Genomic DNA, 26,060 nt, shown 5'->3' on the forward strand with positions numbered 1-26,060 from the left:
CGGGAACCCTGAGCTGTGGGCTGCAAACTACAGGTGTTTAGGCTTTGATTAAAGACCATAAAGCCACTGCTGTTGCCTTGCCGTGCAGGGTGGCAATGCAATAAATCAAGATAAAATCAGCGGAGTGTTAAACAAGCCATGAGTGATTTACAATAAATTGTGTAAAGAACATTATACGACTTTCATAGTATGAGGAAATTACTGCTGGAGAAGGATGCAGCACCGCTTAGTTTTTGTCTCCTGTTGCATTTAGAGTGAGCTTTCACTCATCTCCGCACCGTCCTCCCGCACAGCACCGAGCCCAGAGCAGGGCAGGGTGGCTGGTGAAGCGCAGCCGCTCCACGCTTGTGCATTCCTCAGGCTACCTGCACGTGTCCCGGCTGAACAGTTTCCTACTCGATAGCCAAACTTCTGCAGCAATGCAATACAGAGCAATATTTTGCCTCTTTGGCTACACTCCCTTACCTTGCATTTGCTGTACGACAGTTGTCTTTGAGGGTTGGAAGAGAAATGTCAAACAATTTAGCATGTAGAAGAGGTATCTGCTTGCTTCGCCTCTATGGATGAGTAACAGCAGAAGCCTGTGGGTCCCAAATGAAGTTATTTCTCATGCAAAGCATCCTCTAATATATTCAGCCCATACACATTCTGTATGTATGCCCTACTATGTTAAGTCCTCTAATACGTTCAGCTCTTCAACATCATCTTCTTGGGCAATTCATTTAAACTATTAGCAGCTATTTAAAAGACTTCTGTCCCATAAGATTTGGTTCTTAGTGCAACAAAGGTCATTTTGTCCAGTAAATCAGCTAATCTGCACCACCAGCAGTTTGCCTCAGTGATTTCAAATACTCTGTCACATCATAAATGCATTTACCAACAGTATAATCAATTAGAATAATTTTACCTCTGAAGAGGCCTGACCTACAGTGAAGTCCTTTAAATGAAGAAATTAATTTTAATTCATTTTAAAACTGCTCTGGTGCTTCTTTGGTTAAATTGTCTTTTATTTGTCTTCAGTTTTCTGTTGTCCTCTCAGTAAGAGAGGCATATATTTTCAGCAAGAAATCAGATTTGTGCAGCCTTTGCAGTTTTAGATCTCCACCAAAAGCGTTTTTGATACTGGCAACAAACTGAAAATTCATTGTTTTTGTCTTGTCTTGCCCTTCTAATAAACAAGCGGGAATGTACCAGGCACATGTAAAAGTGAAACTCCTCTCATCCTCACTGAATAAGACTACAGAGCCATCAATGAAATTAAAGGATATGAAATTCCAGCTCTGTGAAAGGGGAAATCATGGCCACGGTGATCTCTTTGCCGCAAGCAGCGTTATTCAAAACGCAGTCAGGAAATCTGGCTCACCAGGACCTGCATGATTGTTAGAAAAGTTGATGGGAAAGTGCTGGTAAATGGTGCATGGTGCTCAAGTCGACCTCCAAGCTTTAGAGATGAACTTATTTGCAACGCTAATGTCCCAAGGACTTCAAGAGGGCAACAACCCGCACTTAAGGGTCTTCCTGAAGAGAGACACTTCGGTCCTCAGGTCCGTGATTGAGAAAGGAGAGGTACCAGTAAGTTATGTGAAGGCTTGAGCATGAAGGCAGGGAAATGAAATATCAAGCCACAAACTGACGTGACTTTGATTGTCAGAAAACACATCTGCAACTCTTGGCCTCCTTGACATTGCTTCCTTCTCGCTGAGCAGGCATCCACATCGAGGAGATGAGGAGGAGGTAAGGCAAAGGGGGAATGTGGAGACCAAACTTGTCTTCCCCACTCAAGGTGGTCTCTTCCGATAAGTTTGGGGAACTTTTTCAGGAATGCACCAAATGTTGCTGCCAACCTGGTAGCTCCTCTTCTGCCTTTCTGGGGCTGTTGGCTTAGAATTAACTTCACGTGGAAATTATTTTTATCAAATATTTATTATGGAAATATTCTATTTACAACATGTGCTAAAACCATAAAACATGAGAATGCAGATCTGAGCAATGTTGTCTTTTTTTTTTTTTCCTCAAGGACTTGGAGAATATTTTGCACAGTTATTTTGAACAGATTTTATATTTAGCAAGTCTAAACATGATATGAGAAGTAAATAAATCAAAGCAGCAAACACAACAGAAGAAAGAGAGAAGCCACAATGCAGTTTTTGAGCCTGTCCAAAACGCGTGGGTTTGAAATACGCTCACTCAGTGATGTATTTGGAAACGCTGCACATTCAGCCGTGAGACTGGAAACACAGTGCAAGGTGAGCGAAGGGTTTTGAAGCTGGATAGCCTTGTGCTTCTTTAAGACAATGCCAAAAGTTGTTAGGGGACGCTTTCTCCTGAAAAATGATGTTTTTCTGGAGGATAAAACATGAGTGGTAGACGTGATCTCAAAAGCGTCATATTGGTTGAGGCGTCACCCCAGTTTTCCTCAGGATTTAGGTGGGACTTAAAGCCTTTGTTCTCCTTGTGTGGACCTCTTGGAGGATTTCTCCAGGCTTGGCTACGGAGAACCTAAACATTGCTCCATAATGGCATTAAGACCTAGTATGAGACTTTATGGGGAGGGCATACTCACTAAATTGCTGAAGGTGAGGAAAGAAAATCCATGTCTGCGGCTGCCACTCGAATGCAGACAGAGAGCTGTTGTAAGGGCTTCAAGATACCAAAAACGCATCAGGACAATCCAACGTTTGCAGGGGCTCCCTGTGGGGCTGTTACCGGGATAGCAGGCACCTTGCAAAGTCAGCGCTAAATAAAGGGCCAAGGAGCAGAGGGGGGGGATATTAGATTAAGGAACAGGATGGGGGACTGCACGTGGCAAAATCAGTGGAGAAGGAAGAGAAAGGATTGAGATGGGAGGAAGGAGAAACAAGAGGAGAAGAAAGGATGCAGGAGCAAAATACTGGGGGTTTTGTTAGAAAAAAAGGTGCAGATTCCAGGTGGGAAGGGAGCAAGCGCTGCGATCTGCCCAGGGAGCACGTGCAGTTTGGCATTCTGCAGTCAGTGGCTGACGAAGGTACGTTGGGTGCAATGGAAGAACTAGCCCCGGAGCAGATAACCGTTTTCTTGTACTGAGGAAATGACAAATTATGGGTGAACTCGAAAGTCGTAAAAGTAAAAATATAATTTTGGCTGGGGACTTATTTATCTATCTATTTAAAAATGCATTTTAACATCCGTGTATTTTAATTAAAAATACATTTTAGCCCCAGCACAGCCAAACTACCATGGTGCCAATCTCCTTTTTTGGAAATTTCTCCTTAACATTTTGAATTTATTATAAATTCATTGTTTCTAATACAATTTTTCCCTTCTCTCGTCAATTTATTATCTGTTTTTCATTTCCCTTCTCTTTTGTTAATCTTTCTAAATAACTTTAAAGTGGTCCTCCATCTATTTAGCTAAATGAATTCACTCCACAGATACTCATTATTTTGAGGATGATTTATGCAAGCACTATTAGCTAGATTGTTCCTTGTTTGAAGGTTTTTCTGCAATCAGAAAAACCCAGATTTGAGTCAGCTAGAATTAGATCCAGTAAAAAAAAATTATTACATAAAGTATTCAGCACCTCTGTCAGACTTCGTATATAAGAGGTCAGCTTAGTAGGCAAAAAACCACAAAGAAGCTTTAAACTATGGGGCTGACCTACTGATCTCATCTTGGCCTGGGAAATGCTGTAGCATCAAACCCCGAAAGTCAAATCAGATTTCTTTCTTTTTTTTTTTTTTTCCCCCAGCTGATCCTCGCAACTCTATGGGAAGAGGCTCTGCATCACGTACAATCACAGACTAGGGCATTAAGCTGTGCTACGCCACTTGATTTACTGTCTGGGTTTCATCTGACAGTACACTACGATGGCACACCCAGCACATTTTATAAATGTTGGCAAAGGCTCCCCTTCGAGCCTCCCTAGCGAGCAGGGCGAGAGTCGTGCAGGGATGCCTGGTCTCACTCTCACCATGCCCGTGACCTTGAGAAATTGATTTTTTTAATCCTGGTGGGGTGTCACCTTAGCAGGGGGTCTCCTTCGGGTTGCTCCTGACTCAAAGCACAGCAGCCGGGAGGAGCATCCTGCCGTCCTCCCCGGAGCTGGGCAGGCTGCAGGGCTGGAGACGCTGCTCCTTCCTTCAGCAGGGTTGCTGGAAGGTTTACAGCCTTTGAGAGGTTGTAGGCAAGTTCAGAGGAGGAATATTAAATAGAATTGGCTGCTTTATGAAAAATACCTGAGACAACCAGGGATTTTCTTGTAAGGTCCTATCTTGTCTTTCTCTCAGAGTTTGCAAATGGCTGCTGCGTGCTAAATAACATCAAATGGGGAAGATCAGGCAGAAGGTGAGCTTAGGTGTCCTCAGTCCACATTCTGGCTGTCATGGTCGAAGTAGATCTGGTTTCTCAGCTGTTGAAATCATTGTGGCTCCAGTAACTTCAGAAGCCTCGTGAATCTGCCCTGCTGAGCTCCCACCTCAGTGAGCACCGACTGCTTCCTTGGCCTGGGATGGGTGATGTCTCCCATGACGGGACCCAGCACCGGCGCCTTCCCGATGCTCACACACCTCACTCGTGAGCCCAGGAGAGGGACCCCAGCTCTCCCCGCCAGGCTGTGCGATTTTGGGGCAGATGTGCACATCTCCAGCCTGTCCACCTTGCACGTGGACTGGAATACACCTGGGTGCATGCTAGCAGGGGACGATTTATTAGGGCCAGCTAAGAGCATTACCCATCCCATTATGTCAGCTGTGATTTTGCAAGCCAAGGGCCCATTCAGGGTATACTGTGTATCCTCAGATTGGTATTGATCTTAAAATTTCTGGTGGTTTATTAATGACAGAAATGCTGTGGCCAGATCCTTCTGACTCGTGTAAACCTGAAGAAGTGTTACTGCTGTCAGTGCAGTCAGCTGGAGACAAATCTGGAGTCAATGGAGCAGAATCTGGCCTACTCCTTCCAACCACTGTATGTGGGTTAAGCAGGAACTACGGGAGGAAGCGTATACTTTTGCCAACAAAATGTTGTCTCTTTTCAATAACGACCACCTTTGGAATTAATCCTGATCCTTTGCAGAAGGAGCCAAAAATCCCCACTGGGGTCAGGATTGGGCCTATTCTTTGCCAGGCCTTCTCATCGTTGCATGGAGCTTATTAATAAGGCTCTTGGCTTTAAATACTCTCCATCAGGCAACAGGTTAAGACCTTGGAAATGTCAGGCTCCCCGTGCTCTGTCTGGCTACGGAAAGGATGTCTGCAGCCTGCGACAGCTTTGAGCTTCCACCCAGCCTCTGCCTGGGGAAGGGCAGGAGCCGGTGCTCGCAGACAGCTGGTGGGGGAAGAGCTTTGAAGATGGATTTGTTAGTCATGGGAGCAGCATCCCGCTCTCCTGACACGGAGCTGGAGGGGAGGCACGGAGGAAAGTTTATTGCCTGGGCAGCTTCTGCCTTTGGGAGAGGGTCAAGAGGCGTCGCTTGCTCTCGAGGCTTGGCCTCTCCTTCTCCAGATTCCCATTTTAGTAAACCTCCTTTTCTTCCTGTAAAGGTCATTTTCCTGAGGAAGATAATTTACGAGTGGAAGATGGTTTGCTCAAGGAGAGCTCCACGAACTCACATACAAGTCTTCCCTTCCCACAGTAATTTATGATTTGCCCTAATTAGCTTGTATAAACGTGTGGAAACTCCAAGTGCAATCTCTTCTTTGCGCAGTTCACGTTCACTTTGCAGGCTGTGTCCTGCTTGTCAGAGGCATTGTTTGTTCAATAAGAAAATTGCCACATACTGTTAATCGCAACCTGCAAACATCTAATAAAACAACGATTGAAAGTGTGTATGTAAAACCATCTCTTCACTAGCCCCATTAGGCTCAGCTCTTTCTGCTTTGAAAGCTGCGTGACCTCCCTTTTCAATCAATTCCCAGTTATTAACCATGAAGAATAGCATTGGGAACTGCATTTGCAAATTGAATGTGGTGGTATATAATGAACTCACTCTTTAAAACATTCCAGTTGAGGGGAATGTATCTAGCTAACATTTTTTAATCTCTCTTCCCCCCCCCCCCCGATATAATTCACAGAATTTGAAATAACTCAAAAGCATAAAACTTCCTAAGCAGAGTTTAAGGGGACGGTGCCTGTAACGACTTTCTATTATCTGTTTATTCTGATCCCTCCAAGCTAAGCCCTTGAGAAGATTAGCTACTCAGCTAAAAATCACTGCAGTTTAAGAGCCGATCTTTATTTATTAAAATGTTCCGACCTCTAACTTGGGCTTATACATTTATTTATTAAAACTAATGAATTAATGCCCTGGGGGCAAGTAGGGTTTCCAGGGGGCTGTGGCAGCCTCGCAGCCCCCCGTGGGAGCGGCGCCGGGCGCCTTCCCACGCAGCAGCCTCCCGGGGGGGGGGGGGCCGGGCCCTCCCGCCCCCTCAGCTCCCGGTTGGAGCCCCGGGGGGGTGTGTGTGTGGGGGGGCTGCATCTCCCCCTTTGGGGGTGCACGGCGGCGGGGAGCCCGGCGGAGATGGAGCCGCGCATCCCCCGCGGCATGGAGAAGGGGACAAACCCGGTGCCCCCCCCCCCCCTCCACCGGCTTTGCAAAGTCCTTTCCGCCTGCCCTGGGGGGGGGGGGTGGTCCACCTCCTTTCTCCCCCCCTCGCCCCCTTCCACTCGGGAGGGTGGCTCCCCGAGAGGGCCTGGGCGACCTGCCCTTCGCCACGCATCGCCCGGAGCCCGAACAAAGGCAGAGGGAGGGCAGCGCGGCCGCGGGTGGGGGCCATGCGGGTATGGCCCCCCCCTCCGCGCTTCCCCCCCCCCCCCCCCCGCCTCCGACCCCCGGGGCTGCCCCGGCTCCTCCCGGCTGCCCGCCCCCGCCCTGCCCCGCCGGGCTCCCAGCCCCCTCCGCCGCCGCTTCTCTCCTCCCCTCTCCTCTCCCTCCTCCCCCGGTAAATCCGAAGTTTCCTGTTAAGCACGGGCGAAGCTTTGCGAAGCGGCTGCGGAGCTGCCTGCTCGCTCCTTGGGATTACCGTCGGGAGAGGCTCCGCTCGGCTCGGCACGGCTCGGGAAGGGCCCCCGCCCCCGCCGCCGCCACCTCTTCTCCTCCTCCTCCTCCTCCTTCCTCCTCCTTCTCCCCAGCCCTCCTCCATCCTCCATCCCCGCGGGCGGGCGGGCGGGCGCTGCACGCCGAGCCCCAGCCCCCCTCCCGCTGGATTTACGGGGTGGTGGTGGGGTGTGGGGGGGTGTGGGTGTGTGTGTAGGGGGGGGGGAAATCCGCCGCCTCCCGGCGCCCCGATTGCTGCCTGGTCCCATGTGAACTGGAAGGCACGGCTATGCTCCTGGGGACACCGCGCTCCGCCAAACTAAGGTAGGACATCCCCCACCCCCATCCATTTTTTCCATGCCCGAAAATAAAAAAGGAAAAAGCCGGTGGGTGGGGGCACCCCGGGGGGCGGGGGGGTGGGGGGGGAAAGACCCAGCTTCGCTGGGAGGCGGGAGCGGCCGCGCCCGGGAGGCGGCTCGACCCCCCCCCCATCGCCCGTCTTTGTTGTGGCTGGAGCGCCGGGGCCAGGTGGGAGCCGCACCGGGGTGCGCCCCGCCGCCGGGGGGGCCGCCGCCCCTGACCCCCCGCCCCCCCCCGCCCATTGCCCCGCAGGTCCTGGCCGCTACCATGACTGATGGCGAGAGCCGAGAGCCGCCGCCGCGCCCGGCCGGCGGCGAGGTGCGGGTGCCCATCGCCGCGCCGCCGCGCCGCCCCGCCGAGCAGCCGCCGGAGGATGCCGGCTCTGGCCCCGGCGGCTCCCCCTGCCGCGACCCGCCGCCCGACCTGGCCTCCGAGGAGGAGGAGCAGGTGCCTTACCCGGCGCTGGCACCCACCGCCTTCTTCTGCCTCAAGCAAACCACCCGCCCGCGCAGCTGGTGCCTCAGGCTGGTCTGTAACCCATATCCTTTCCCCGAGGGACACCGCACCCCCCGGCCGATTGGGACACCCCCCACCCCCCCACCCCACCCCGCGGGAGCCCTCCCGGTGCCCGGAGCATCCCGTCGGGGCTCTGCCTCCCCGGGGCTCACACCTCCCTCCAGCGCACGGGGATGCCGCGAAGCCCCCGGGGTCCCCAGAGTCCCCCAGCTCCGTTCTGTCCCGATCCCCAGCCTTGGGGAGGGGGATGTGGGGCTTTGCAGGAGCGGGACAGGCAGGGAGCGCACGCCAACCGTGCTCGTCCCACTGGCCTCAGTCGGGGGACACACACACGCCAAGGTCCCCTCTGCTCCACCACCATCAGCCGACCGTCTAGTGCGGGAGAGAGAGGGACGGGGCGGCAGGACAAGGTGCCCGGCCTTGGCATCACAGGGTGGTGGAGGATGCTGAGCCGCAGCCCCCCAAGACCCACGGAGGGGAGAAACCCCTCAACTTCACTTATCTCTCGGTGGGGTGGGAAGGAGCGAAGTTTAAAGACAACCTCGTATTTATTTTAGGACGCGGTGGGGAATTTCAGACAGGCGCTGACCCTCCTGCTGTTTATATAAGAGAGCTCGGAGTGCATGTGCGCTTTCTCGTCGCAGAAAAATGGAGCGGGTTGGAGTTGGTTTGGGAAAGGCACATGCCTCGCTCGCCTCGGGTCCCAAAAACTCCCCTTTGCTTTTGTTCTTTTGCAACTTGCAGGCAGGGAAGGAAGAGGACAGTCAAGCCTCTCAATCTCCCCCCTTCCCCTGTGTCCTTTACCCAGTTTATTAATGTTAAATGAAAAGGAGCAGTGTGTTCTTCTCAGTTGTGACATCCAGAAAATTGGATTTTACCCGAAATGCTTGTGTGCAAGGAAGCAGAGAGTTGTCAGTCTGTCTTGATAATCTTCAGAAAGTGAGCTTTTAGCTTTGCTCTGCACGTCAGCTGAGAAGCATTGACAAGGTGCAGATAATTAATGCTTTTACCTATCCCTGATACCTACCTGCAGTTTGCTGCCTATATCCTGCCGCTGCTATTAAAAGCATTATTTATTAATACGGTTATTATTGATCTCGCTTCAGTTAACCAAAGAAACCCGTGTGCATCTGAGATCACTGTTTTCCTCAGCAACAACACCAAGTCGAGTGTTGCCGTTAGGAGGAATTGCACAATCCTCCCCAGAATTCTGCCTTGGTCTGTTATTAGGAGAAATACTTGGAGGAAAACCCCACAATTTTTATGGCCTTGGGTCTCCTCTCGCTTGAACTAGGTTTACACGAACTATTGACTTTTGCAGAGATATTTCTGCTCTACGCCGTTGCGAGGGGGGAACCGAGCTCCTATATGCCTGTGGATGGAAGGGAGAAGTAAACAAGTAGTTGAGCTCCACAGCGATGCTTTAGCCGTATAAATATTAAATGTAAATGATGGTTCCATAACAAAAAAGTGATATAGCTGGTCCTGGAGGGGCTTGGGGAGGGCACTGCGTTCCTCTTACAGCTGAGAGTGAGTCAAGACAGATCTCCTAAAGCAGATTGCCGTGTTTGAAAACTTTGGGGGCAGGCGGGAGGGAGAAGCCTTCTCCTTTGGCTTTGCTGCTCTGGGTTTGGCATCCCCGAAGCTGGTACCGCTGACGAATTAACCCACAGCGGGAGGAAAACAAAGCGGTGTCGGCACTGAGCAAGGGAGGTTTGTGTAGAAGAGGGTTCAGGTGTGCTTGTGCCGCCGTAGGGTGAGGCTGTGCTTTTATTTTGCCTTTAAGCATCTCTCTTAAGAATTCACAGGAGAGCAAGTTCCTTTACAAAACTTACCCGTCTAACATAATATTAGATGGAAATTGTGACGGTTGGTTAATAGCGAAGCAGAAATTTAATAAAACTACATAAGCCCTGTGTTGTGGCGTTATTGCTGTCAGAGCCGGCATGTTTTGGTTGTAGCAAAACAAAGCTCACAATGTATCGCAGCAATAGGGACGAGCTCCTTGCTGGGATTTTTTTCCCCTTCTCCCAGTTGCCAGCAGTCCCCCACATCGCGGCGAGAATAATCCTTCGGTGTCGACCCTTAAGTTTCTTGGTGAGAACGCTTGCGTTGCTGGTGGTTGCGATTTCTGAAGCTGCTTAACGAAGCTGTGTTGAGCAACCTCGAAGTGAGGAGATGTGCGTCTTGCTCAGGAGCTGGTGCTGTGCCCGGGCGGTGCTGGGTGTGTGTTGGACCGCAGGCAGCCGGAGGTCGGGCAGCTCAGGGACAAGTGCCACCGCCACGGGACTGGTACACTTGGAAAGCAGCTAGACGGGGAGACAGCTTGAGGAGGGCGGGCGGATCGGTGTGATACAGGCTGAGATCCCCCAGGTGCCTGTCCCGGGGGAAGAGTAACTTGAAAGAGAAGATGGCAACACAAAGGTGGTTTCTGGCCAGCTGTGCGGTTTTGGTGACTCTTCCTGCCCACTCAGAAGCATAGATCCATAAACCATGATCATGAGCTTTACGTTTGCATTAAAATCTCCCTCTGTTACAGGAGGAAGGGATGTGACAGAAGTCTCCTGAAATCTGAGTCTGAAGAGCTTCACCGAGGTGCTCGCTCACCTGGGAAGCACTAACCCCTTCTGAAAAGCAGGCGTCCTCCTTCGATGGTGCTTTGTCTTGCTGGGGGAGTTGTCCTTTGCTCTCTTTGGGGTTTATTTTTGGGGGGGGGGGGAGGTGAGGAGAAGGTCTCACTCCGTGCCCTTCGATGCCCACATCCCTCCTCTCCCTGTGCTCACCGAGCGTTTCCCGGTGTGGGAGTGCATCTCCGTGCATCTCCCCTGCGGTGTTTCAGCTCCAAAACTTGTGCACGCTTCTCCCTGTCACCAAGCAGAAAGACTTCACCCCTGTGTCCCCGGGCTGCGAACAGAGCCGTCCATCTGTCCAGCATGCCTCAAAAAGCGAGGGTGTCCCATCCTGCGCATTCAGGGTCCAGTTACCGGTGGGTCCTTGTTGGCTCTTGGGGGTGGTCCCGTGGGATGCTCCTGGCAGAGGCAGGGAGCTGCATCCCGCCGCGCCACGGGGTTTGCACCGCGGACCTGGGCATATCAGCATCCAAAAACCCAAATGCCACCGTAGTTCAGGGAGTGCCGTCGAGTGCATCTGATGTGGGGCTCCCAGCCCACGGCAAACCCTTGTCAATCCAAATCGCCCGAACCACGAAAGCCGCCCGGCCGCTCCGAATATTTGTCGGTAGCAGAGATAGCCCAGACCTGTGACCTGGAGCAGGTGGAAATCCTCCGCGGCTGGGCCAAAAGCGTGGTTTGCCTCTGCGGCTTAAGCAGAGGGGGTTACTGCCGGGCTTAGAAATAGCTAAAAAAAGCTGTTGCCTGGTTCTCGGGGGGACAGGTGGGGCGGGGATCAGCTTACGGGGCCGGGAGCCTGCCTAGCCGGAGGCACGCGTCTGCCCAAAGGGCTGCGCATCGGAGGGAAAACGGGGGAGTGGGCAGATATAGTAGATGCGCGTTTGTGTTTTTAATAGCTGTGCTGCATTTGGGAACGTTAAGAAGGACCTGGAAAAAAAAAAATCCTGCCCCACCCCCTCCATTTGCATGGTTTTGTAGTAATAAAACCAACAAACTTCTGAATTGTCAGACAACAGAAAGGAAAAGATCTGCAAGGAACTGATTTTTCAGGTGTGGGAGCAATAATCAAGGAGTTGTGTCCATTAAAGTTTAATCAAAGGAGCAGAAAGTGTCCAGACTGGCTCTGGGTCTGATTTTCACGGTTGACTTTTGTCAAGCTGTTTGCTGTGTAGTGACATTCTTCAGCTTTCTGAAGTGATGGCTCCGGCACAGGGGTCCCCTTCCAAGCTTCAGGGTTACCTCCAAACCTAAATTCAACCAGAAAGTCACTTGTACGTGACAGTTTAGAGCAAATAAGCAGCCCAAATATAGTTCTTGTGATATGGGCAATGGTTGAAATTGAATTTTTGCTATCAAGTTGTTATTGTATTTTCCCTCTGTTATTACTCATTTACTTTTAATTTGCCTTTTTTTAAAAAGATACATAATTGGAAGCAAACTTACTTATTTCTTCAGTCCTGGATCTCCTACGTGGGTTTATTTATAGAGGTCTGTGGGTGGGACTTTGTGTACTCGGTGTGCATGTTGGGTGGTGTAGAGCAGGATTTGGGTTTTTGCGATCCTGCAAGGTCCTTTCCTGGCTCTTCCCAAGCGCCGCCGTTAATTAACGGCTCTACAGAAACACGGAGCTATGCCTGTATCCAGGCAGGTGTTTTCTTTAATATATTTTTTTTTTTGCTGTTGCTAACATTTTGATCGTCGAAGTGTTGAGTCACTTTTTGTCAATCCCTAGATGTCCCAGCACCTTGGGGGGGGGGGATTTGGCCGCAGCTCCTGGCCCTTGTCGGTTCGTGCACGTGTAACCCAGCGATGGGCTGGGGTGGCAGTTGGCAGCCGGCGCCGTCCACGTGCCTGAGGTGGAGCAGTTGGGAGGAATGCCGACTTTGTGTCCGTCGCCAGCACGTTGCATCGCTGCTGAGGGGTTTTACTGTACGGCTGGCTGGAGAAACGGGCTGTAACCCGGGACGTAACGCGCAGCGGCGATTAAACCTGCTTTCCATCACGGCGCCGAGTGTCAGCTTTGCAGCGTGGCTTTGATAAGGCTCGAGCAACTTTGCTGGTTATTTAGTGATTCATAAAAACATGCAGTGATTCATTATAGGTTGAATTCTGTGTGCCTTAGTCAGAAAAAACCCTCCCGTGATTTATTTTCTCAAGTGGCTACAGAGCTTGTTGGTGCCAGCTGATTTCTGTGGGACTTGGCTCTGTTCTCCTGTTTGGGTAGAGCCTCTGCTTGCATCAAATCTGGTTTTTATTTTTTTAACTTTTTTTTTTTTTCTGAAGTGCTTCTCCTTGCAGCACTTGCGAGTTGCCCTTACAAGCACTTCAGGGCAGACCTCACGTCCACAATAACATCCTGTGTGTTATTTCCAAGCATTCCTCAGTATAGGTGTCTATGAGGACGCTTGGATGGTGACAAAATGCGTTTTACACAAAATGCTCTGTCTGCTCTGTTTCTAACGCTCCAGTCTTCGCTCCGTCCCCCCGTTCTTCGTACTGGGCTGTTTGCTCGGCAGCGTTATAAATTGTTCTCTGACACGAGGCTTGCAGTTCTCTTCATTCCTTATTGCACAATTGATGTGTTCTGGCTCCCGCGTCTGTGGGAGCATTGCCATTTGTGATTTGGGGGGGTTATACTGAAGCACACGGAGGTGTGGGTATAAGTGACCGGGTCTGGGCTCCCATCAGTTTAACAAACTTTATTTGATTACTCTATAATAAGCCTGTATCATATTTGAGGAGCTTCATCAGAAAGCCTTTGCTTTTAATCTGTTCTTATTCAGGCTGTATCCTGACAAGTGCAATGGGAGGGTTTGACCGAATCATAATTTGTCATCTCTGAATATAAATATTGCAGTTAAAATATTTAGCGTGCTGTGGAAAAACCCGTTAGCGAATAAATGTATTTCTGGCCTCATCCTGGGAGCTGCTGAGCATCCACGACGCCCACTGAATCTGGTGAGAGGCGCAGGTGCTGTGCGCCCAGCAGCATCTCCCGCTGAATGACAAGCAATTAGGAAACATAAGGACGAAAAATCTTGTAAATTGTAACTCGTCTCAAAATATGTTGTCCACATGTGTTTTGGACACATGTGAATGCTTTCGTTTCAGCGTTCTGCATTGGCTCAATACATCTAATCAACAGTTTAGTCCTGAGTTTCGTCTTTAATACCAACAGAAGCTATCTTTATTGGCTTGTCGTGGTCCCGGCATCCCTGGCACTGCCAAAAACCATCAGCTCTGACCTCTGTATTGCACCCTGAATTCCTTAAGCACTGCTCATAGCTTGTACCTCTGTGAAATGCCTTTTATTCCTGTCTTCTAGCCAAACTTAGGAGTATGGATCAGTGTTGGAAATCCCTGCCCTATGGCAAAGCTGCTGGAGTCTGTGATATTTAGGAAAAATGTCAGCGTAAGCGGCAGCGTGGGCAGGGGGGTGGCTGGTTGCTCAGAGCAAGGTGTTAAGCTCTCTGCAAACTCAACCAGGCATTAGTTGGTGCTTGGCTCCTGTTTTCAGAATGACTTTTGCAACCAAAAAAAAAAGGTTAGAAAGCTAATTACAAAAATACTTTCAAAGCCGATGAGGTTTTGCCGTAGCGCTTTGCAGCAAGGATTGACGGCGTATGGTAATACCTGTATGCGTTCAGAAGCGTGAGTGTAGGGAAACCATAAAAAAAGATACGGTGCTGGTGCCCAAGAATGGAAATGTGAAATTGTCTGACGAAACTGGCTCATAACAAAATAAAAAAAAAAAAGCCCGTCTGAGCAAAGGGTACAAAGTAAATCAGAAGTATAAGTAATAAAAATAAAATTAGATCTTTGACTTTAATGAAATATAATATTCAGGAAATAGAATCATATTTAACCCCTTCTCAGCCCCAGTTCTGATCAGCCTTGCTGCCTTTCCCTTAGAGCCGCTGGCCGTGGTTGGAGCCCCCGATGCCCCGTTCGTCTCTGGCCCTGCTGCGTTTGTGTTTGAATTCCAAGCTGAGCATGCAGCCCGTCAGATTTTTATGGATTTATCTCAGTATTGTCCCAAGTCAGGATTGCAGCAGGTATCTCTGAGCAGGTTTAATTCGCAAATGCACTTAGAAAACTTTTGCCTACCTATTTCTTCCTCACCCCTTAACCTAGTTAGTGCTTTTATTGCTCCAAAAGCCAATGGATTCAAAAGTTAACTCACACATCCAGATTTACTATATGTATAGTTTCACTGATGATAGTAATTAAAATTATTTTAGGATGTCTTTGTGTGTGCTTTTCCTTTTCTACTAGTTTTTTTTTTTTTAAATTGTTCTGTACTGGATATTCCCCTCCAGTGAGAAACTGAGAGACGCTAACTTGTTGCATCAGTTTTTACTAAAGATTACTTGTAATCTCTGTGAAATATCTACAATTTACTTTTTATTTTCAGACTGCAATTTATAACCCTTCAGAGCAATTAATTTGCTACTTTTCAAGGCATTTACAAGATGCATCCCAGACTCCACTTTGTAAAGTTTTTCCAGTTGCCTTCAGATTTCTCACCTCTCAAATCTGGTGGGAACCAATAAATGCAGTTTCAATTTGCAGTTTGTTTACAAGTTTGGCTTCTGTATTGAGTCCATATGTATCTTTTACCAGCATGTCTAGATGGCAAAGTCCTTCGAAACGTAAAACAACGTATCACACGAGTTGAACTGTCCTGATTAATGGGAGCAGAAGATCAGAGCCTATAGCTAATCTCTTCTTTATGTTACAGATGAATTTTATGCATGTAACCCGAAGTTGGATACAGATATTTTATGAATTATCATACAGCTGTCTCTAAGATGCTTTACTGTATTTTAGTGATTTTTTTTTTTTTTTTTTTTTAAATACAAAAGTAGTTTTAGATGTATTCTAATTGAGTTTAGGCTTACCTTTTCCTTGGCTTTTGTTACTTGGCGTTTTGGTCTCGGGCTGGCTCCCGCGGGGCCAGTCAGCAGCATCCACCCGGGCTTACTTGGAAGCAAAACCTCAGCTTTATCTGCCGTGCTCTGTCTAAATGACATGTTTGGAGTAACTCCATTAGAGCAACCGGGATCACATTAGTTTACAGTGAATGAACTCTGAATCATCTTTCTTCTCTGTGTGTTTGTGTGTTGTTGTTTTTTGTTTTGTTTTAAAATTGCTTCTGCAGACACGAAGCATTGAGCTGCCTACTTATAGAGCTCCGATTAGTTTTCCACTGGATTATGCACGTAGCTTGGGGTCTGCCGTTTCCTTACGCTGGTGTAAATCAGGAGAAGTCCCAGGGGTGCAGCCTTGGCTCTGTGGACCGCACACCCAGAGACACTCAGGTGTGTTTTACTTCCATCACACATCACACTGGGAATTCAGCCTGGCTGGGCATCCGACCTGTGCAGCAGCAACCTTTGCCACCAGCGTTAAAGCTCATGCAAGAAATATGTTACCTCTATTTACACAGATGTTTTAAGAGAACTTGAGCTCAGATTTTGCCCTTAATTCTTAAGGTAGCATCTGGCGTTTGTGTCCAATCCGTTAATCCAGCCGCCGAAGCAGCCTTGTGATTTTTAAGTAAGATACACTTTTAAGTGAATATTTAGCTGCCTGGGATAGGAGGAAAGTTATTACATGATCTCCCCCCATAGTTAATTCTGAGATAACTTGGGCCAACTTAAAATCATCAGGGTATGCACTGTATTTCTGAACCAGCAATTAGGAGTCATCAGCCTGCATAGAGACAAATTGGAAGTGAATTAGAGGCTGATGAGCTCTGTACAGGGCTTCCAGGGCTGTTCCCAGCCTTCTGCCACAGGGAAATATCAGAGCGGTCACTCCGGAGCTGGCTGGCCGGGCTGGGGGCAGAGGAGGGGAGCTTTGACAAGATGCAGCTGTAAAAGACAATTTTCCTCTTTCTTTCCCTTAATAAAAATCTGTTCTGAGCACTGTACCAGGCAGACTAGTTTGGCAATGGATTAAATGTGCAGCTTCGAGATCTAATTTTGCCCATTTCAATTGACAGATGGAAATTGTGTGCTTTCACAATGCTACTAGTATCTTGCAATTTTGCTCAGAACCAGTGCCTCTGAAAGCCATCCGGAGAAATAAGATGACTTTGTATGTGTGTACATCTATTTGTGATCGCGGCTCTTTCAGAGGCTGAATTCAAGCTGCGTGACTGCTCCTGGCCCCTTTCCTCCATCCTGGTGGTGCAATGCAGGAAGAGGATTTGCCTGAATATCTAATATTCTGGTAGATCTTGCTGCGGAAAGTAAACCACAAGTTATGATACGGGGTGTTTGGGACATCTGTCATGTTCCAGAAGGCTGGAGAGTCACATTAGCTGGGATGTTGGAAGAACGTTACAAACAGGGATGTTTTGGGGGAGCATCCCCCAGGACCCTTGCGAAGCTTGGCGTACCCAAACTCTTTGATCCCCATCACTCTCCTCTCCACCCGCGCGTTTGTTTTGATTTTCCTGTTGTGCGATTAAACCCTCTGAGATTTGCAATGGATACGCAGGTATTTGCAGAGAGATCTGTTCCTGTCTCGGAGGAGCTGCAGCCTGGGCTCCTTCTTGATGTGGTTAAGGAGAGAAAGCATGAACTGACACCTCCTTCATTGGGGATGACAGAGAGAAGAAAGGACGAAGAGCTCACCGGGAGATGAAGCAAACCGTGGTTTTTGGTACCGCAGATAGAAATTCTTTGGGCTTAGGTTTCAGGCAGAGCTGATGGGAAAGCAGAGGAACACAGAAATGCAATATTTGTGTGTACATACTTAATACATGTATGTTTTTATATATCTTGTGCCTGCCCATGCTGTTGTTTCTAGCAGAATGGACTTCACTTTGTTTGCAAAGGAATGAAAACCTTTCTCGTGGAGGTTGATAGCAAGCAGGTTTATTCCTTGGTTGAGTTTGTCCATAAGGATGCTGTCAGACTTGGAGGTGCTGATCGAAGTCCTGGGGTGAAATAATGGATCCACGTGATCTTTGTCATTGCCTTTGGGTTTCCACCTATGGAGGAGAGTAGGGAAGCATCAATTTGGGTTTGGAAAAGAAACCAAGACCCTATTCTTCAGCCACGTGTTCCAGGTCAGGTGACTTCAATGCTAGCAAAGCCGATGGCTCCAGGAGCAGGATTTAGCCCTAAATACGTTGTATATCCCCAAGCTCTTATTACCAGGCCCTTTTGTAAGTGTGTTTGTGTGGAGCCTGTAGCGGTATAATGTACACTGTGATTTTATTGTTAAATCTGAGCTACTTTGGCATGGTGGGGACTAGGCGGCTTGTAGCGATTGGAACACTATGGCTTATTGAATTTCATAGCCTGGAGGATTGAACCGTACAGAGCAACTCTTGAGGAAGGGGGAAAAAAAAAAGTAAAATGTCACCTATTTCTCCTGAATCTTTTTCTTCTAGGCCGATATTGAACATACTTGGGCTTCTGGGCATAGGCAGACGGGTGGGAGAGATGCCAGTGATGGGAAGCAAACCCTAGGAAGGTGGTTGTCCTGTTAAATAGGCTCCCAAGGAAAGAGATTTGGATCTGTTCCCAAGGGCACTGGTAAATGCCCCGTCTGTAAATATGCTGGGATTTCTTTCACCTCGCTTCCCGCTGAAGATTTTAATTTAATCTCTATCAACACCAGTAATGGAAGAGCAGAAGTCAGAAGGGCATTCTGTTTCACGTGTGGTTGTGGTGTTTTCCCTTTATTGGTGATCCTGAATATTGTTTCTGCAATTTCAAGCATATGCCAGTGCCGTAAACACTTTTATTACAGTCACAACCGCTGGCGCGGGTCTTCCGGCCACACCAGTGCAAACCTTGACCTCCCAGGGGTTTATAAGGCAACAGTAAAAATTCACTCGACACTGAATCATGTGTCTTTTACATGGAGAGGCTCGTGAAGGGCTTGATTGACCACCACGGTCTCTTAAATCTCTTATCAAGGCACAAAGCGAGTGCAGGGTAAGTTCTTGCACATCGTTTCGCAGCCGGCTCCCAAGGGCATGGCTCTGCCGGGCAAAAGTTGGTTTAGTTTCTGTGTGCTGTTGTCCTTTGCTTTTCTGATGAGGATCAGTAAAATGTTCACTTGTGAGAGTGCCTGTTTGTAGTGTCTGTGTGATCTGGAACTTACCTGCTCTGGACAGAAAAAATCCTACATTTCCTCTAGGCTTTGAAGAGATTTTCTCATTTTCACTATTAAATATGAGCCTGTTCTTGAACTGATAATTTGGTATTTAAAAGGGAAGCTCTGGACCTGCTGAAGTTGGGGGTAACTCTGTTGTTGAGGCCAGGGTGAGGGATAAAGAGGGATTTCACAGCTGGGGTCTTGGCTAGATGCTTTTCTCCCATGTCATAGGCTAACCCCATTTTTCTGACCCTGTCTCATGTCGCATGTACGAGTCCTGCTCCATCTCCAACCTACAGCTTGATGCCCCCATTACGACGAACTGAAATCTTACCCCGTTGCTAGAGCAGGGTGTGCCATGACTGGAAAAAAATCAATGCTCAGCCATAGCAAAATGGAGGGTCTTCTTAAGGCCATATTTATTCTATTTTTACTTTTTTTTTACTTTTTTTTTTTTTTTTTAAAAACATATGTCTCATTGAAATTTCCCAGGCCCTGCTGAGTCATGGCTGGTTTCTTTGTAGCTCTGTTAAGTTTTTGACAACTACCTATCAAGCTTTCCCGTGTATGTTCGTCAAGGGATGGAGCTCGCAGAGCTGCCTCTCGTGTGCACGGGCGATCCATTATGGAGCCCATTTGCCATTTGCATTATCAGCATTTACATCAGGGCAGCACTGAGGCTGAGCCCAGAGCCGCTGCAAGTGCCGCAGAGCTCAAAGTAAGAGGCAATCTGGGGCTGAGATTGCTTTGAAGAGGGTGAGCTGGCTTCTTGAAGAAAGCGAGAAGGGAACTGCCCCGCCAAGGAGCAATGCGGTGACTTGCAAGAGGTCATGCAGACAATGGGCAGTGGAGGTGGGGGAGAGGCTGTGACTTGGGCACCTGCAATTCCTCCTGTGAAACATCTTCAAAATAGCTTATATCCACGTGAGCAGAGCAAAACTTCATCTAAGGAACGGGTACCAGAGATTAGGACTAATTTATAAAGCCATGCAGTGCGTGTGGTCGGTGCTTTCCAGATGCTCCAGAAGAACCTCTGTAGGCTTGAGGACAGGCAGAGCTTATGGATGAGGGGAAGGGATTAACTTCAGCTAAATGGTGTAAAGCTTCGGATGCTACGTGGACATCAGCAGTCCCATCTTGCTGTGAGCTTATCTGGTATTTTACTGTTGCTGCTTATCTGAGACCAGTTTTTGCATGTGGGCTCCGCGGGCACGGAGTTTTCACCATGGAAAGGTGGTTGTTTCCTATTGCGCTTGTGCGTTCCCATGGTCCCGTTGCAACCCAGTGGGACTATTCATTTCGGTAAGGGCTGTGGAGTTTGCCCTTAAGCGAGACAGGAGGGATCAGTTAGGCAAAATCAATCCCCTGCCTGCTCCGTATCGCTTTGTCCTCATAAGCTGTCAGTTTAGCTCTAAATGCCGTGTTTGAAAGCACATCTCTGCTCTCCAGGATGGGTCAATGTCAGCAGCAGTATTAGTTGAAGGATGGATTTAAGCTGCTAGCTCATCACAAGAAAGGGGAGCTACATCTGAGGCATCATTTCTTGGCAGCCTGTGATCTTTCATAGGTTGGAGAGAAATTCGGTAGGATAAAATATCCTCAGCTACCTCTGAGTCAGCCCTGCAGTTTAATGTCAGTCCTAATACCAGGTTGTAGCAGCGATGAGCTGGAGGTGGAGATGCAGTTGGGTGGGATGGAGCTGTTTACTCGCCAGCCAGGTGCCGTCTGACCTGTTGTCGTGATTTAACCCCAACCAGCAACTGAGCCCAACACAGCCGCTCGCTCGCTCCCGCCCGGTGGGATGGGGGAGAGAATCAGAAGGGTAAAAATGAGAAAACTCGTGGGTTGAGATAAAGACAGTTTAATAGGGAAAGCAAAAGCCCGCGCACGCAAGCAAAGCAAAACAAGGAATTCATTCACCGCTTCCCATCGGCAGGCAGTGTTCAGCCATCTCCAGGAAAGCAGGGCTCCATCACGTGTAATGGTGACTCGGGAAGACAAACGCCATCACTCCGAGCATCCCCCCCTTCCTTCTTCTTCCCCCAGCTTTCTATGCTGAGCATGACGTCCTATGGTCTGGAATATCCCTTTGGGCAGTTGGGGTCAGCTGTCCCGGCTGTGTCCCCTCCAGCTTCTTGTGCCCCCCCCCAGCCTCCTTGCTGGTGGGGTGGGGTGAGGAGCAGAAAAGGCCTTGACTCTGTGTAAGCACTGCTCAGCAGTAACTAAAACATCCCAGTATTATCAACGCTGTTTCCAGCACAAATCCAAACCATAGCCCCGTATTAGCTACAATGAAGAAAATTAACTCTACCCCAACCAAAACCAGCACACCTGTGTCCCAGTGCTCCATCGGTGCGAGGGAAGAGGGGCCGTGAAGGGGATCCCCGAGTCCTTCTGCAGCCTCTGCTCGGGGAAGAGCCAAGGGCAGACAAGACACGAGTCGTCCCCTCGAGGCAGTGGTGCCGCTGGAGTCCTGGAGCGAGTAATGTCAGGGGGTCACTTAAGGACCAAGTTCAAGCTGGCCTTAACCCTGCGTTTCCTGGCTTTGCCTGATGGAAGCCAGACCCGTTGCCTTGTTTGAACACCGGCTTTGCGGCGGGGGTGATGGATTGCAGTGTGAGCTTTACCACCCTTCATCGCTGCTTCCTCTGCTCTTTTGGCCCGTTGTGTTCAGTTCAGTCAGAGTTTATTATAAATAACTTCAGATAGCAAGCTGAAATATCCCGGGCTCGCTTTTTTTTTTCCCCCTTGGCAGTTGCAGAGCATGAATCGGCTTCAAGGCAATTGAAGTATTTTAACGTAACATTTACAGCCCATATCTATACAAAATGTGACTTGTGTTTATAGAAGTGTGCCTTTAACAGTCTCTTATCAAAACATATGGGACTCTACAGTTGGATGCTGGGGTTCCTCTGAAGCATTCCCCAGACAATATAGTTCCACATTAGATTGTCTTATGATGTCTGTAGACTTAACCGAGTCTGTTGTTCTGCACACACAGTTGTGCGTCTTCCCTGTCTGGCCTGCGGCACTTGCTTTGCCTCTTCCGAGCTTCTTCCGAGAGCCCTTTGAAACTCCCTTATCGCCGAGTCCTCCCTTCGCCCGTGCGTGTCCTTGGCAGGCAAGGCAATGTCACGACGCAGAAGAGCACGTCGTGCAAAACAGGATAAGGTATCAGCAAAACAGAGCGGCGGGCTGACAGGGCGGTATGTTTGGGAGCAGGCAGTGGTGAACAAGTCCTGAGAAGTGAGGCTTGAATTTTTCCTTGCTGCACATCTTGTGGAGGTCTCGTTCCAGAGCGATCGCTCCTTCTTTGCGTGACGTGCCCTAGCCAGGGGCTGGGGTCACGCTGGGCTCCCCATCATCAGGCCATGAGACAGGAAGATGTATCCTCCTCCAAAGATGTTAGTGCGTCAAGGAATGCGTTTGGCCCCGGCAGCGTGTCTTGATCCAATCTGACGTTGGATGCTGTCCAGGTTTTCTGCAACTTCAAATGGCTCTTGGTGTAATCCATTACCAAGCAACCGTTATTTCGCCCGCCGTAGCGAGGGGACCAGACGTCCACTGGATGCTCTCTGCCTTATAACGCCTGGACCAGCATCCTTAAAAAGGCACACAGTCTTGTTGCGTTTAATAGGGCTGCCAAGAAGAACAAGATCTATCAGGCTCTGCGCTGCTGTTGTGTCCCGCGGTGTTGCTTTCTCTGGTACGCTGTGACGTGCTGCCCTTTCTGGAGAGCTGGAGAGCCAAGAGCCTTCCAAAAGCTTCAGTTTCTCATTCAGAGCTCATCCGAGCTTCCATCCCGAGCTGCTTTAGTCTGTAAATTGGAAAGAAAGTTTGAGCAAAAATTGGCCTTCCCATGGAAGTTCTTGTCCTCTCCAGCCCATAAATTTTAATGGGAATTGGGCACGCTGAATCTCTAGGCAGCTGTGCAGATCTCAGCCTCTTCTGAAATGAATCACACTTACTCGGGCCTGAAGAATGCTCCTTGTTTATCTGGGTATCTGGGATGGCCCTTAATGCTTGGGTTTGTATCCTGTGCCTATTTGATAAAAGTATGATTGATCCGTTTAATTCAAGATGTTGTTTGCAGAGGGCTGTGGGGAGTTCAGGAGGATAATGCTGTGTCTGAGTAGTATTGACTAAATTAACTGATAAAGTCATCTGGCTGTGGGCAGGGTCTGGTTTGCCTTTCTGGTGGGTGTAAGTGCGTGCTTTGGTTTATCCAAGTTCACAAGCTGATGGCCCAGGTCACGCTGCAGCTCCCCGGACAGACCCAGCAGCTCCTACTAGCCTTTGGAAGGGCTGATAATGAGTGACTCTCCTGAGCTGCCACTTTTGGACCCAAATCCCTTGGGTCTGATGGGACTACGCAGCCCCTGGGGTGCCCCAGTTTCCTAGCAATGCTTCTTGGGCGTCAGGGAGACGGCGACTTGCTCACAGCGCTTCAAAAATAGAGATGTATGGCTCTTGTGTTTGCTTGGTGTCTGAGCATCGCCCACCTTGATCTTGTATCTCCTGCCAGTGCTGAGCCTGGATAACCTCTCCCACCAGCCTGGCCTGATCTTTCTAGTTCTGGTGCTGCTTGGCCTCTTTTGGCTGGAGAAACACCCTGGTTGTTGCGTGTTTTTTCCATGGGTGCCTGGTGAACCCCCTGCTCCTTGGGTCCTCTCCTGCTGGGAGGGTGACTTTTTGCACCGATGTCCCCTGGCTGCGCAGTGACAGCTTCTCGGGAGCTGTCTGTCCACTAGATGTCAAACCTCTGCTGCAAAAGGGGTGCTCCAGCTCGCGGGGAAGGTTGCAACCACAGATGACGTGTAGGGAGCAAAATGGGATTTGAAGTCTGACATGGGCGGACGTCCACCGATTACTTCACTGCCCATCTGAGGAAAGTGTGGGATTTCAGCTGGCTTTCCCTGTTGACATATTTCAAATTAAAGCAGGGTGGGAAAGGAATGCATTTTTTTTTTTTCTCCTTTTTTTCCTGGAAGTGTATGAATTATTTCAAGTGAAATGTTTTGAGGGTTCGGTTGTCCTCCAGCTGAAGGCTTCAGACATGCTGCCAAAGGGACTTCCAGATTTAGCAGTAAACTTATGGGGACCTGATTCTGATCTCATGATCTTACTTTCACACCAGTTTTTATGGGAAGCACCTGCTTTAACATGAATAGCTACTGATCATCACGAGCATAATTTGAAGCAGAACCTCCCCCTTGAGATATCGCTGGACATTGGTGGGGTTGGAGTACAGTCAGGTCCTCTGTTCTCGTACAGATTGGATGTCTCTGGTGCCATTGCTTGGTAAAATGATATTTAACGACGTATAGCTGGAATCTGGTACTTCTTTTATAAAGTCAGGAAGTTTCATTCTGTTGTATTTATTTTATTGACCTTTGGATCAAGAGATCCCACTGGTTGCTGAATACAGGGAAGGCTATCGCTTTACTTTCCCTTGGGTTTACGTTCTTGTTCTCTGTGTATTTGCACTGCCACGGACAGGAGGTGGATAAACCTTTGGGCTGACCCAGTTGCATTCCTTTGGTGGAACCAATCATGAAGATACGGACATAGTTTAGGGTGTTCTATCAGTTCCCCTGTGTGTGTCTGTCTCCTAAAGGTTTGGCTGGGCTCCCACACTTGGGTGCCCCAAAGGAAGGAACCTGTAAATAGTCCAAAGTCTGCTGGGATCCCACCAGGCCGGGGAGCTGAAAGCATCCACCCGGCCCTTGGCACGTGCTGCTCAACTTGTGTCTCAAAATTCCCGTCAATCGGGGTCTCCTTTTGTCTTAATTAAGAAAAAAAAAATATATACTTGTATGTTCCTTAGTTGAAGCGTGAAGGGAAGATTCCTGTTTGGGATTATTTTTAGTCTCTGAAATTATTCATGAGGCTGCTTTCCCTGATTTATGACAATACCCAGCACATCGCCATGTAAATGACTTTTAAATGGAATGTTTCAGCAGTTTTATAAGAATTCCTCATGTGAGGGAAAATAAACAGTTTGTCATTTACCAGACTGTATTTGATTATTAGATTTGTTACTATAAACATCAGGCTACGCTTCCTTCAGCTGAGGCTGCCAGAGATATATGACTTCAGAGAGCCATATCGTTAAATAAAAACTAACCTGTCGTGAGAAATCAGCACGGGATTGATCAGGCCTGTTCCCTGCTGGCCGGATGGATGCTTGTTGGCCAAAAAGGAATATTTGATGTCAAGATTAACGTGACTCCAGTTTTTCAGATCTCATTCAAAGAGCAGACAGGCTATGAAAGGTGAAGCACATGGGTTTGGCATCCTGGGGTCCTGGTAGAGCACCAGGCTGTGCCATAAGGCTGTGGTGCTCCATCTCTGGCCTCGTTACTGGCCTTGTCTGGTATTTGAAAAAGTCAATGCAAAGTGGTGAGCTAGCAAATAAATGTACGGTGGTACGGTGAAACTTTGCAGTTCTGGTGAGGGGACTGGATGGGCAGAGCATCACTGATGTGCACCGATGACTTTTATATGCAGGCACCAGAATGGAAGGACTGTCATGTGAGTGGAAATATAGCCACGGAAATTCATCAATCCATTGCTAAAGGGGTGTAAAATACCTCTCAGGCCCTTGGGGATCAGGCCTAGAGAGTAAAACCTTAACCCAATAACTGCATGGCAGCTTAGGAGCTTCTTATAGGACTCATCCTTTTCCCTTGAGCTAAAATGCATCCTGCGTGGAAAGGAGTTTTCCATAAGACCAGTGATTTGGAGGAATGTCTTGGCCTTAAGGACCATGAAGAGCATTTTGGAAGTGGCTGGACTTTGGTGTTGGGCTGCCTGTGTTTCTGGGGCATGGTGCAGTGAACGGCAGGTTGTGAAGTGCAGCATCAGGTGCCCTCAGACCCCGGTGCCTGCAGTTACTGATCTCACGTGCCGACAGGGATCCTGCACTGGCTCTGCAAATGCCATCCCCGTGCACTCATGGCACTGGAATGTCTCTGCTACACTTGGAACGAAATTACTTGTGCACTGGGATGCACACAACCAGTAACATGTGTCCCATCACAAGGCTCCCGGCAGCTCTTCAAAACCCTGAATGTCCCTGCTGCAATGCACCCTCTCACCGGGGAGCGGGGAAGCGTGGAGGGTGTGAGAGTTACAGGCAGAAATGAGCAGAGAGAAAAATCAACCATGAAATTGGTAATTTTAGGAGCTCTACGAGGGAAGAAAATGCTTGTTGTTAGACACCATGTAATTGCACCACAGTGCCGTGGGGTGCAGACGGCGTCGGTTTGCTCAGGGATGGTCCTTACGCCTTCTGACTCCGGTCTGCAAGGACGTGGGAAGAGCAGAGCTGATGAGAAGAGTGAGGTGTCACCATGGCGTGGACCAAGGCTGCATGTTTGGGTTCCAGGGTGGGCAGGGCTTATGCTGACGAAGGCAGT

The 26,060-nt window shown here is 48.9% G+C and overlaps 1 protein-coding gene and 1 long non-coding RNA gene across 2 annotated transcripts in view; both read left to right on the forward strand.

Moving 5' to 3' along the window:
- Nucleotides 1-1,057: 1,057 nt before the first annotated feature.
- On the forward strand, nt 1,058-4,308 carry LOC127022623 (uncharacterized). Its single transcript, XR_007767360.1, has 3 exons — nt 1,058-1,734; nt 2,018-2,246; nt 4,266-4,308. It is a non-coding gene; the product is annotated as an uncharacterized LOC127022623 (long non-coding RNA).
- A 3,331-nt stretch (nt 4,309-7,639) lies between these two features.
- Nucleotides 7,640-26,060, forward strand: part of CACNA1H (calcium voltage-gated channel subunit alpha1 H) — a 255,626-nt gene continuing 237,205 nt past the window's right edge. The window contains exon 1 of the mRNA XM_050906346.1: nt 7,640-7,911. Within this exon, the coding sequence (XP_050762303.1) occupies nt 7,640-7,911 (272 nt within the window). The remainder of the gene's footprint in view (nt 7,912-26,060) is intronic.

The sequence above is a fragment of the Gymnogyps californianus genome, chromosome 15 (genome assembly GCF_018139145.2).
Source record: "Gymnogyps californianus isolate 813 chromosome 15, ASM1813914v2, whole genome shotgun sequence".
Lineage (NCBI taxonomy): Eukaryota > Metazoa > Chordata > Aves > Accipitriformes > Cathartidae > Gymnogyps > Gymnogyps californianus.